At 45.4% G+C, this 10,069-nt stretch overlaps 1 protein-coding gene across 1 annotated transcript; it reads left to right on the plus strand.

Annotated features, from left to right (window-relative positions):
• Nucleotides 1-321: 321 nt before the first annotated feature.
• Nucleotides 322-6,878, plus strand: LOC142255384 (ribosomal protein S6 kinase 2 beta-like). Its single transcript, XM_075326970.1, has 14 exons — nucleotides 322-1,020; nucleotides 1,501-1,670; nucleotides 1,852-2,105; nucleotides 2,246-2,308; nucleotides 2,430-2,568; nucleotides 2,731-2,925; nucleotides 3,649-3,778; nucleotides 3,992-4,224; nucleotides 4,409-4,662; nucleotides 4,839-4,901; nucleotides 5,023-5,161; nucleotides 5,319-5,510; nucleotides 5,644-5,775; nucleotides 5,909-6,878. The coding sequence occupies exons 1-13, from the start codon at nucleotides 339-341 to the stop codon at nucleotides 5,764-5,766; spliced, it is 2,637 nt and encodes an 878-aa protein (XP_075183085.1). The 5' UTR covers nucleotides 322-338; the 3' UTR covers nucleotides 5,767-5,775; nucleotides 5,909-6,878.
• Nucleotides 6,879-10,069: the final 3,191 nt, after the last annotated feature.

The raw sequence follows: 10,069 nt of genomic DNA on the forward strand, positions 1-10,069 counted from the left end.
ACGAGACCTTAGGGTATGTATAAAAATTATAAATATAGTGTAGGGACCCCCCTTATAGAGATTTGCCAAATGAATTTGTGAATTTTACACTTTTTACTTTCTCATTGTTGCATGCCACTCATAGGCAGTGCTGGCTCCCCTCCTTTTTGCATATATATATATATATATATATATATATATATATGTATATATATAAAAATATATGTGGACAGATTCTATTCTAGCACAGTGAATATTATGTCACAAGTGGTGTGATGTCATGATCGCGTTCTAGATCCCAGTGTTCCGTCCTTGGAGAGCTCACTGTTTCACAGACTTCCAAGTGTGAGGCAGCCCCTATGACTTTTGCGATGAACAAAGCAAAAATGGATTTTCTAAAGGAGAAAAGAACCCAAAGAGATCGGGTTCTAAAAGAAAGGAGAGGACTAAATGAAGAGCAGGAACCAATATTCGCTTTAGGGCGAAAAGACTTTATATTACCAGACATGGACACGGTCGCCTCAGAAATGGCGTCCAAACGACAAAATCTGGATAAAATGAGAAAGAACAAAAGACATGACTTCCTTACAGAGAAAAGGAAAATGGAGACCCCCTCAGAGACTCACTCTGCTGCCTCCGCTGAGCTTCAGAAGGCCATACATAGCTCCTTGAGAAAACTCGGAGAACTGGCCCCTGAAATAAGGAGGAGGAACAAAGATGCCATCCTCAATAAGCGGATGAACATCTGTGCAGAGATAGAGCTTGAGGAAGATCTCCAAGAAAGACCCAGTCATGTCACATCAGAATCTGAAAGTGAAGACACCCTGAACCTACAGAGAGCGGCAGCCCAGAAAAGAATCAAGAACAACCGAGACTGGGCTGTCCAATGTAGGAGACGTCTCATCTATGCCAAACCCATTATAAATGGGAATGGGGGCCTCTGTAGGCCACAGTCATCAGCCAAAACCATCTCCATCCCAGAGTTTCTGTTCCAGCTGAGTGTTTCTTCACCAGACAGATCACTGGATAAAGAGGAACCAGGTAAGATGGAAACAGCCTAGTATAAAAAGAATGGGGGGTGTGGGGGATTGTACTCCTAATATTATGTACAAGCCTCAATTATTAGTGTGGGGGATTGTACTCCTAATATTATGTACAGGGATCAATTATTAATGTGGGGGATTGTACTCCTAATATTATGTACATGCTTCATTTATTAATGTAGTGGATTGTACTGCTAATATTATATACAGGGATCAATTATCAATGTTGTCTAGTGATAAAACTCTCCTTGTTGTCCGTAGCAACGAATCACATTTCATGGTTCTATAGAATGTTAAGAAATGGAATCTGTGCTGTGAGTTGTTGCTACGCGCAACAAGGACATTTTTTTTCCTATTGGATGGCTTTGATCAATGAGAGAACAAATATTAGACATTTTCTGCTCAATTATAGAAATCTGATAAAAATGTAATGTACGTTCTGTAGAAACATTTATTAATAAATCTTGTATCATCTCAGCAGATGGAAGTGTGGAGATGGCACTGGACACTGCCGGAACACCAGTAGAAGACCTTGGTGATGTCCGTTGCAAGATTTTTCCCATGCAAGAATTGATCGACCCAGAGAATCCCATTGACCTTTGCAACCTTGAGCACCAGACAGAGCTTGGACAGGGCGGCTACGGAAAAGTAAGTGTTAATCTCTGCTCCTCCGTGTTCTCCAGTGTATCCTGCACCACATACACAGGAGGGTATACATATTCACTGCAGGATAGTCATGTGATGATAATTGGGATAAGCTAATGATCCAGGACACACATCGTGTAGTAGATGGTAGAATTTGGTCTGATCTCTTGTGATTTTCCTACAGGTCCTCTTGGCAAAGGATCCGGCCACTGAAGAACTTCTGGCCGTAAAGATCATGGACAAGAGTTACTGTACTGGAGAAGTAATCTGTACAGAAATACACGTCCTGGGACTGACAGCCGAATGCCCCTACCTCATGTCTCTGAGGGCATATATGGAGACACCTATTGAATATATAATAGCCATGGAATATATGGCTGGAGGAGATCTGCTCCAACACATGACACAATTGATGCCCTATGACATAAAGACAGTAAGGTAAATATCTTATACTGAATATGAAAGATCCACTGTCCGTACATTGTAGTCCTAGAGAATAGGACCCGTGTGTGCTCTCCTTCTTCTCTATATGATTGTGTATGTAACCACTGATCCATCCTCTACTTTCTACTCCACAGACGCTTTGCGGCAGAAATGGTCTGCGGACTTCAATTTCTACATGAACACGGCGTGATACATTGGTAAGTTGTTCATCTTCTTAAATTTGTCACCTCTGACTCTCCGTTGTCTCCTTATATCTACTGTAGAAAGTTCTTTCCATGAATGATCCTCACAATCAGTTTCTGCTTCTTCTTCCTGCAGTGACCTGAAGCCTGACAACGTCCTCATCAATGAGAATGGCCACATAAAGATCACAGATTTTGGCTTATCCGCCGTGAATGTGGGAGAGGATGATCTATTGCATGACTTTGTTGGCGCAAAGGGCCACATACCACCCGAGGTAAGGAGCATCCTTGTGTAATTGGTGGCGATAGTAGGTCTGAGTATTAATTGATCCCTATGTATCCTGCTCGTATCTAACCACAGACCGGTCCTCATAGCCTCTGTGTGTAAATCCCTTCCCCGGTATATTCAGCTTCTCTCATGTCTCCTTTTCCCACAGATAATGAATGGAGAAGACGGCTACAACAATCGAGCAGATTCGTTTGCATTCGGTGTCATCTTGTACACCATGCTTTTGGGGAAAAATCCCTTCTACAGTACTGGAACATTGGAGGAATACCACCAGTCGCTGCAAGAGGACAACCCAGAATTTCCACCCGGAATCTGCTCTGATGCAATTAACTTAATAGAAGGGGTGAGTAGGATCAGATGGACAGGGATCATGGAGGAGTCTAAAGGGGCTTTACACGCTGCGATATCGCTAATGATTTATCGTCGGGGTCACGTCGTTAGTGACGCACATCCAGCGTCCTTAGCGACATTGCAGCGTGTGACATGTACGAGCGATCTTAAACGATCGCAAAACAGGCAAAAATCGTTGGTTTTGGAGAGGTCGTCCTAAAACCAAATATAGTTGCCTGTTTATTAGCGATGTTGTTCCTCGTTCCTGCGGCATCACGCATTGCTGTGTGTGACAGCCGGAGCGACGAACATCTCCTTACCTCCGTCCACCGGCAATGAGGAAGGAAGGAGGTGGGCGGCATGTTACGGCCGCTCATCTCCGCCTCTCCTCTACTATTGGATGGCTGCCGTGTGACGTCGCTGTTACACCGCACAACCCGCCCCCTTAGAAAGGAGTTGGATCGGCGGCCAGACCGACGTCGCTGACTAGGTATGAGCATGTGACGCTGCCTTCGCGATAATGTTCGTTACGGCAGCGATCACACAATATTGCACGTACGACGGGGGAAGGTGCTATCGCGCTTGACATCGTTAACCATTGCTAGCAATGTCGCAGCGTGTAAAGCCCGCTTAAGGCGAGATAGAAGATAAGATATGTACAGTCCATAGACGTTGTGTAATACTGTATCACTAATAATACATGACATAATGACCAATGGTTTCTCTTATTTTCCAGCTTCTCCGCAAAGATCGATATACTCGCTTTGCTATTACATCCAGCATACGAGAGCACCCGTTCTTCCACTCCATAAACTGGAGGGAAGTGGAGACCGGCATGGCCAAAGCCCCGTTCCAACAAAACCTGTGTAAGTATAACACATAGGGACACCCATAGTGTCATCACCGCCCAGTAACACACACCCACTATACACCTTAATGTTATATCGGCAACAGAGATACATGTTCTCTATAGTCTTCATAAATCACGGCCAAAATGTTGGACGTTTTCGACTTATTTTTGCATAAATGAAACGTGATGTACGTTCTGGAAATATATTAATAAATGTGTATCCTCTCAGCAGATGGAAGCAGTGAGACATCCTCGGACACGTCATCCTCGGACACGTCATCCTCGGACATGTCATCTTCTGACATGTCATCCTCGAACATGTCAGACCCACCTGTACAACACTTTGGTGGTGCCATTTCCAGTATTTCTCCTGAAAGACAAGTACTGATCCCGGCAAAGAAAACTCTTAACGTTTGTGATCTCGAATTCCAAAGAGTTCTTGCAAAGGGCAGCTTCGGAAATGTGAGTATAAATTTCTTCTCCTCTGTACTCGACAAAGTATCCTACATCAGATACACAGGAGGGATATACACCGTCATTACAGGATGCTCATAGCTGATGATAGTTGGGATAATCTGGTGTCCAGTACATAGATCACCATAACAGATCCCAGAGTTTGGTTTGATCTCTTCTGTTTTTCCTCCAGGTCATGTTGGCATCAGATCCGGCCACTGAAGAACTGCTGGCCGTAAAAATAATGAAAAAGGGTCGTTATACTGAGGCCATGAAAACAACTGAGGTGAACGTCCTGAAAACGGCCATTGGGTGCCGCTACCTAATATCTTTTCGGGGAGTTCAGGAGACACCTATGGAATATAAAATCGCCATGGACTATATGGCCAGAGGAGACCTCCATGGCCACATGGCACAATTGATGACCTTTGACGCAGAAACAACAAGGTAAATGTCTTATGCTGAATCCTACTAATCCGCTGCCCGTACATTGTAGTCCTAGAGCAATGGACAATGACAAGAGGAGAAAATAATTATGTGAATAGGACCCGTGTGTGATCTCCTCCTTCTCTGTATAATTGTGTATGTAACCGCTGATCCATCCTCTACTTTTTACTCTACAGGCGCTTTGCGGCAGAGATGGTCTGCGGTATTCAATATCTCCATGAACATGGCATCGTACATCGGTAAGTAACTCATCTTCAGGAATCTGTCGCCTCTGACTCTCCGTTGTCTCCTCACATATTAAATGTAGAAGGTTTTCCAGCAATTTTCCTCATAACCAGTCTTTGTTCTTTCTCCTTGCAGTGACCTGAAGCCACAGAATGTCCTCCTCGATGACACCGGACACATCACAATATCAGACTTTGGCTTAGCAGTCGAGGAATTGGAGGAGGACGAAAAAATAAAAGGCTTTGCTGGCACCAAGGGTTACACCGCGCCCGAGGTAAGGAACATCCCTGTCTGATTGATGCCCATTATAGGACTGAATATTAATTGATCCCTATGTATCCTTCTGACATCTAGTCACAGACCAGTCCTCATGGCCTCAGTGTGTAAATCCCCTCCCCGGTATATTCAGCTCCTATCTTATGTTTCCACAGATTATGGACGGCGAGAGCTACAACCATCTGGTAGACTCCTTTTCCTTTGGCGTCATCTTGTACATGATGGTTGTCGGGGAAAAGCCGTTCTATAGCCGAGGCACAAAGAAGGAATATCACAAGTCTCTGAAGGAGGACAGCCCGTATTTTCCACCCGGCGCCTCCCTTGATACCATTAACTTTATAGAAGGGGTAAGTAGGATCAGAAGAAGGAGAAGGATAAGGAGAGATAGAACATAAGATGTGGACGGTCCACAGATATTGTGTGATAAGCTATCAGTAATAATACAGAATATAATGACTAATGGTCTCTCTCATTTTTCAGCTTCTCTGCAAAAATCCACTTGAACGCATTGCCGTAACATCAACCATCCGGCAGCACCCGTACTTCAGCTCCATAAACTGGAGAGACGTGGAGTCCGGCAGAGCCGACCCACCATTCCAATAGGACAATGATGTAAGTATAAACCATAGAGACATCCATAGTGTTATCACTATAACACACACCCACTATACACCTTATATCCCCCCAGTATACAGTATATATGTGAGGAGATGATTCTCAGACATGTACATTTCTCTTCTTACAGGACTGTTAGGCTGATAGATATCAGCCTCATTCCAGTAACATCAAGGAATGAAACTTTACATCGATATGATGAGACGACTAACCTGGACTTTCTTATTTACCGGACTACGACAAACCCACCGCGCTTCCACCACATAACGTCCATGTAGATTTGAGCACCAAACATCCAGGGATTCATTCCGATCGCCATATGTGGGGTCAGGAAGGAATTTTTTTTCCCATGAAATGAGGATAATAAAACAACAAATCCTCTGGGTTATTTTTCGCCTTCCTCTGGATCAACATAGCAAGTAGGCTGAGATTGAAGGAATTCTTTCAGCCATGCTTGCTATGTTACCATCTGGACCACTCATCTACAATGTGGTGGAAAGGAGACTAAAGGATATGGACAAACAGAAGGTAGCGGCTGCTCCTTCTCTTACCGGATATGGCCAGACAGAAGGAAGCGGCTGCTCCTTCATGTATCTGGCCATCATCAGACAGAAGGTAGCGGCTGCTCCTTCTCTTACCGGATATGGCCAGACAGAAGGAAGCGGCTGCTCCTTCATGTATCTGACCATCATCAGACAGAAGGTAGCGGCTGCTCCTTCTCTTACCGGATATGGCAATACAGAAGGAAGCGGCTGCTCCTTCATGTATCTGGCCATCATCAGACAGAAGGTAGCGGCTGCTCCTTCTCTTACCAGATATGGCCAGACATAAGGAAGCGGATGCTCCTTCATGTATCTGGCCATCATCAGACAGAAGGTAGCGGCTGCTCCTTCTCTTACCGGATATGGCCAGACATAAGGAAGCGGCTGCTCCTTAATGTATCTGGCCATCATCAGACACAAGGCCGTATGGTTGATTGCAGTGCTGTAGGACTCTAGGAAAACTCCAACTACACCCCTCACACGTTCCTGCTCTTCTCCTCTCCGTCATGTGTGATCCAGAGTAGACCTGGATGTCCAAAAACAGCACAAGTGAAACCAGAGGCCTGCTCCTTTCTATGGAAAGTATCTGTAGCTACAGACTTTCTATTTCATGTTTGAATATTAACAACTTTCATTCATGAATAAAAAATATTGAACATCTTTGGTGCATTCGGTTGGATTCTTTTCATACACAGGACGGCTTTTTGATATTTTGATTAATATTATGATAAACTGATGTATTTGAAGAAGGGGCTGAATAACTCGTGTAACTGGTAACTGATTTCCCTCCTCACTCCATCGTTGTAACACTCCTGGAGTCTCTTTTGGGGTAGGCCATTTTTAGTTGTAGGTGGCACTTGTGAGAGAAAATGCTGACCGGGGCCTAATTTATGAAGATCCAGACTGAGATTCCCTTGCTGATTCCATAGGTAACAAACAATGTTGTCAGATTATTATTATTATTATTTTTAAGAAATCTCAATGCTTTTCCTGGGATGGAATAATGGGTCCCTGACAGTCCGCCATAGAGAATAATGAGCTTCACATTGCACTCCATGAAGAAAATCGGACACCAAATGATTCTCAATACAGAATAATCTTCTTCACATTTCCTCCATGCATAATAATTTGTCCCACATCTTCCTTCATACAGAATAATGGACCCCACATTGACCTCCATACAGAATAATGGGCTCTTCATAGTCCTCCATACAGAATAATGGGCTCTTCATAGTTCTCCATACAGAATAATGGGCTCTTCATAGTCCTCTGTCACTGTAACGACCTATTGATCTGTCCACTAACTTTAAAAATTCTTCATAGTCCTCCATACAGATTAAAGGACCACAAAAAGTCTTACATCTAGAATAATGTGCTCCACATAGTTCTCCATACAGAATAAAAAGCCCCACATAGCCTTCTTTACAGGATAATGGACCCCACATAGCCCTCTATACAGAATAATGGGCCTCAGATATTCTTCCATACAGAAAAATGGGCCCCACATAGCCCTCCATACAGAATAATGGGCCCCACATAGCCCTCCATACAGAATAATGGGCCCCACATAGCCCTCCATACAGAATAATGGGCCCCACATAGCCCTCCATACAGAATAATGGGCCCCACATAGCCCTCCATACAGAATAATGGGCCCCACATAGCACTCCATACAGAATAATGGGCCCCACATAGCCCTCCATACAGAATAATGGGCCCCATATAGTCTTCCATACAGAATAATGGGCCCCACATAGCCCTCCATACAGAATAATGGGCCCCACATAGCCCTCCATACAGAATAATGGGCCTCACATAGCCCTCCATACAGACTAATGGGCCCCACATAGCCCTCCATACAGAATAATGGCCCCACATAGCCCTCCATACAGAATAATGGGCCCCACATAGTCCTGCATACAATATAATGTGCCCCATATAGTCCTCCATACAGAATAATGGGCTCCACATAGCCCTCCATACAGAATAATGGGCTCCACATAGTCCTCCATACAGTATAATGGGCCCCACATAGCCCTCCATACAAAATAATGGGCCCCACATAGCCCTCCATACAGTATAATGGACACCACATAGCCCTCCATACAGAATAATGGGCCCCACATAGTCCTCCATACAAAATAATGGGCCCCACATAGCCCCCCATACAGAATAATGGGCCTTACATATTCTTCCATACAGAATAATAATTTTATTCATTTATAAAACGCTATTAATTCCACAGTGCTTTACATACATTGACAACACTGTCCTCATTGGGGCTCACAATCTAGAGTCCCTATCTGTATGTCTTTGGAGTGTAGGAGGAAGCCGGAGAACCCGGAGGAAACCCACGCAAACACGGGGAGAACATACAAACTCCTTGCAGATAGTGTCCTTGGTGGGATTTGAACCCAGGACCCCAGCGCTGCAAGACTGCAGTGCTAACCACTGAGCCACCGTGCCGCCCATAATGGGCTCCACATAGTCCTCCATAAAGAATAATGGCCCCACAGTCATCCATACAGAATAATGTGCCCCACATAGTCCGTCATACAGAATAATGGGTCCCATATAGTCAGGGCTGCCACTAGGAATTTCAGGGCCCCATACTGGCAAAAATTTTCAGGGACCCTTGGGACTCCGCCCAGGCTCCACCACAGCTCCACCTCCACCCATCAAACCTCCTACAGTCTCACTGCCACTCTTGGAAAAACATGTAATCTATATATATATATATATATATACACACATATACACACTCACACACACACACACACATATATACATATACACACACACACATATATGTCCTTCTGGTATATGTGACCACTTCCCAGGCCACTCATGGTATATGTGGCGCCCCTGACCTGGTCAGGCACCACAGAGTATTGCACCCATGCGGGAGCAATGCTTCCAGGTAATATCCAAAGGCCAGGATGAGGTGCACACACAAACATATAGTGATCAGGCCTCCCACATCACTAGAGGGGACCCTTGGGTAGCCAGAAGGGGTTAACTTTCAATTCCCAGCTAGGGGTGTGTTCAGAGGCTGGTTGCTAGGAAGCAGGGCAGAGAGAGAGAAAGGAAGTGAGGAGAGTCGAGAGGAAGAAGTTGAAGTGTGTGGAAGGGAGCAGAGGAGCTCTCGTGTCAGACAGGTCCTGAGGAGTGCAGTAGCTGAAAGCGGGGGAGAAAGGAGTACCGTGGGTCGGCCTGAAAACCATCCAGAGAGAAGGGTGGCTGAGTACGGAGATCCCGGTATCCGAGCACACAAGGGGAACTAGATCCCCAGTACAGGCAGCAGATCATCCAGAGCTGCTTAACCTACAGGTGGGGGGTGGTACTTCATGCCCTCACCACAACTACACAGCGCTTGAGCCAAGCAGCAATCTCCGGGCCCATAAGGGGACAGGGCCAGAAGCCATCCCACCAAGGCCACGCTGCCGGCAGACGAGCCAGAGAGAGGGGAGCAGGGTGGTAACAGCTTCCCTGGAGGGGTCCTACCACGCTTCAAGCAAAGGATCCTCCTAAAACAGAAAGAGTGCAAGGAAGGCGAGTGGACAGCTACCCTCAGAACGGCCTCCTGGAATTCCTGGTTCAACCTGGTTATCACAGTGTCGCCCGGGCATCTCACCGTGACCTCCAAACAGTGAGTAAACACGTTGAAAGACTTCTTGGACTGTGTTTGAGTCATTCTGCGACCTGTGGTCCCACACACATACACCGGGGCCTGGGGCTTGCCTCACTCT

This window comes from Anomaloglossus baeobatrachus, chromosome 10 (assembly GCF_048569485.1).
Source record: "Anomaloglossus baeobatrachus isolate aAnoBae1 chromosome 10, aAnoBae1.hap1, whole genome shotgun sequence".
NCBI classification, from domain to species: domain Eukaryota; kingdom Metazoa; phylum Chordata; class Amphibia; order Anura; family Aromobatidae; genus Anomaloglossus; species Anomaloglossus baeobatrachus.

Coding starts and splice junctions, on each gene's coding strand:
- LOC142255384 (XM_075326970.1), top strand. CDS start 339: ATGACTTTTGCGATGAACAAAGCAAAAATGGATTTTCTAAAGGAGAAA. Junction 2,569..2,730: donor AGGGCCACATACCACCCGAG/GTAAGGAGCATC, acceptor CTTTTCCCACAG/ATAATGAATGGAGAAGACGG. Junction 4,902..5,022: donor GAACATGGCATCGTACATCG/GTAAGTAACTCA, acceptor TTCTCCTTGCAG/TGACCTGAAGCCACAGAATG.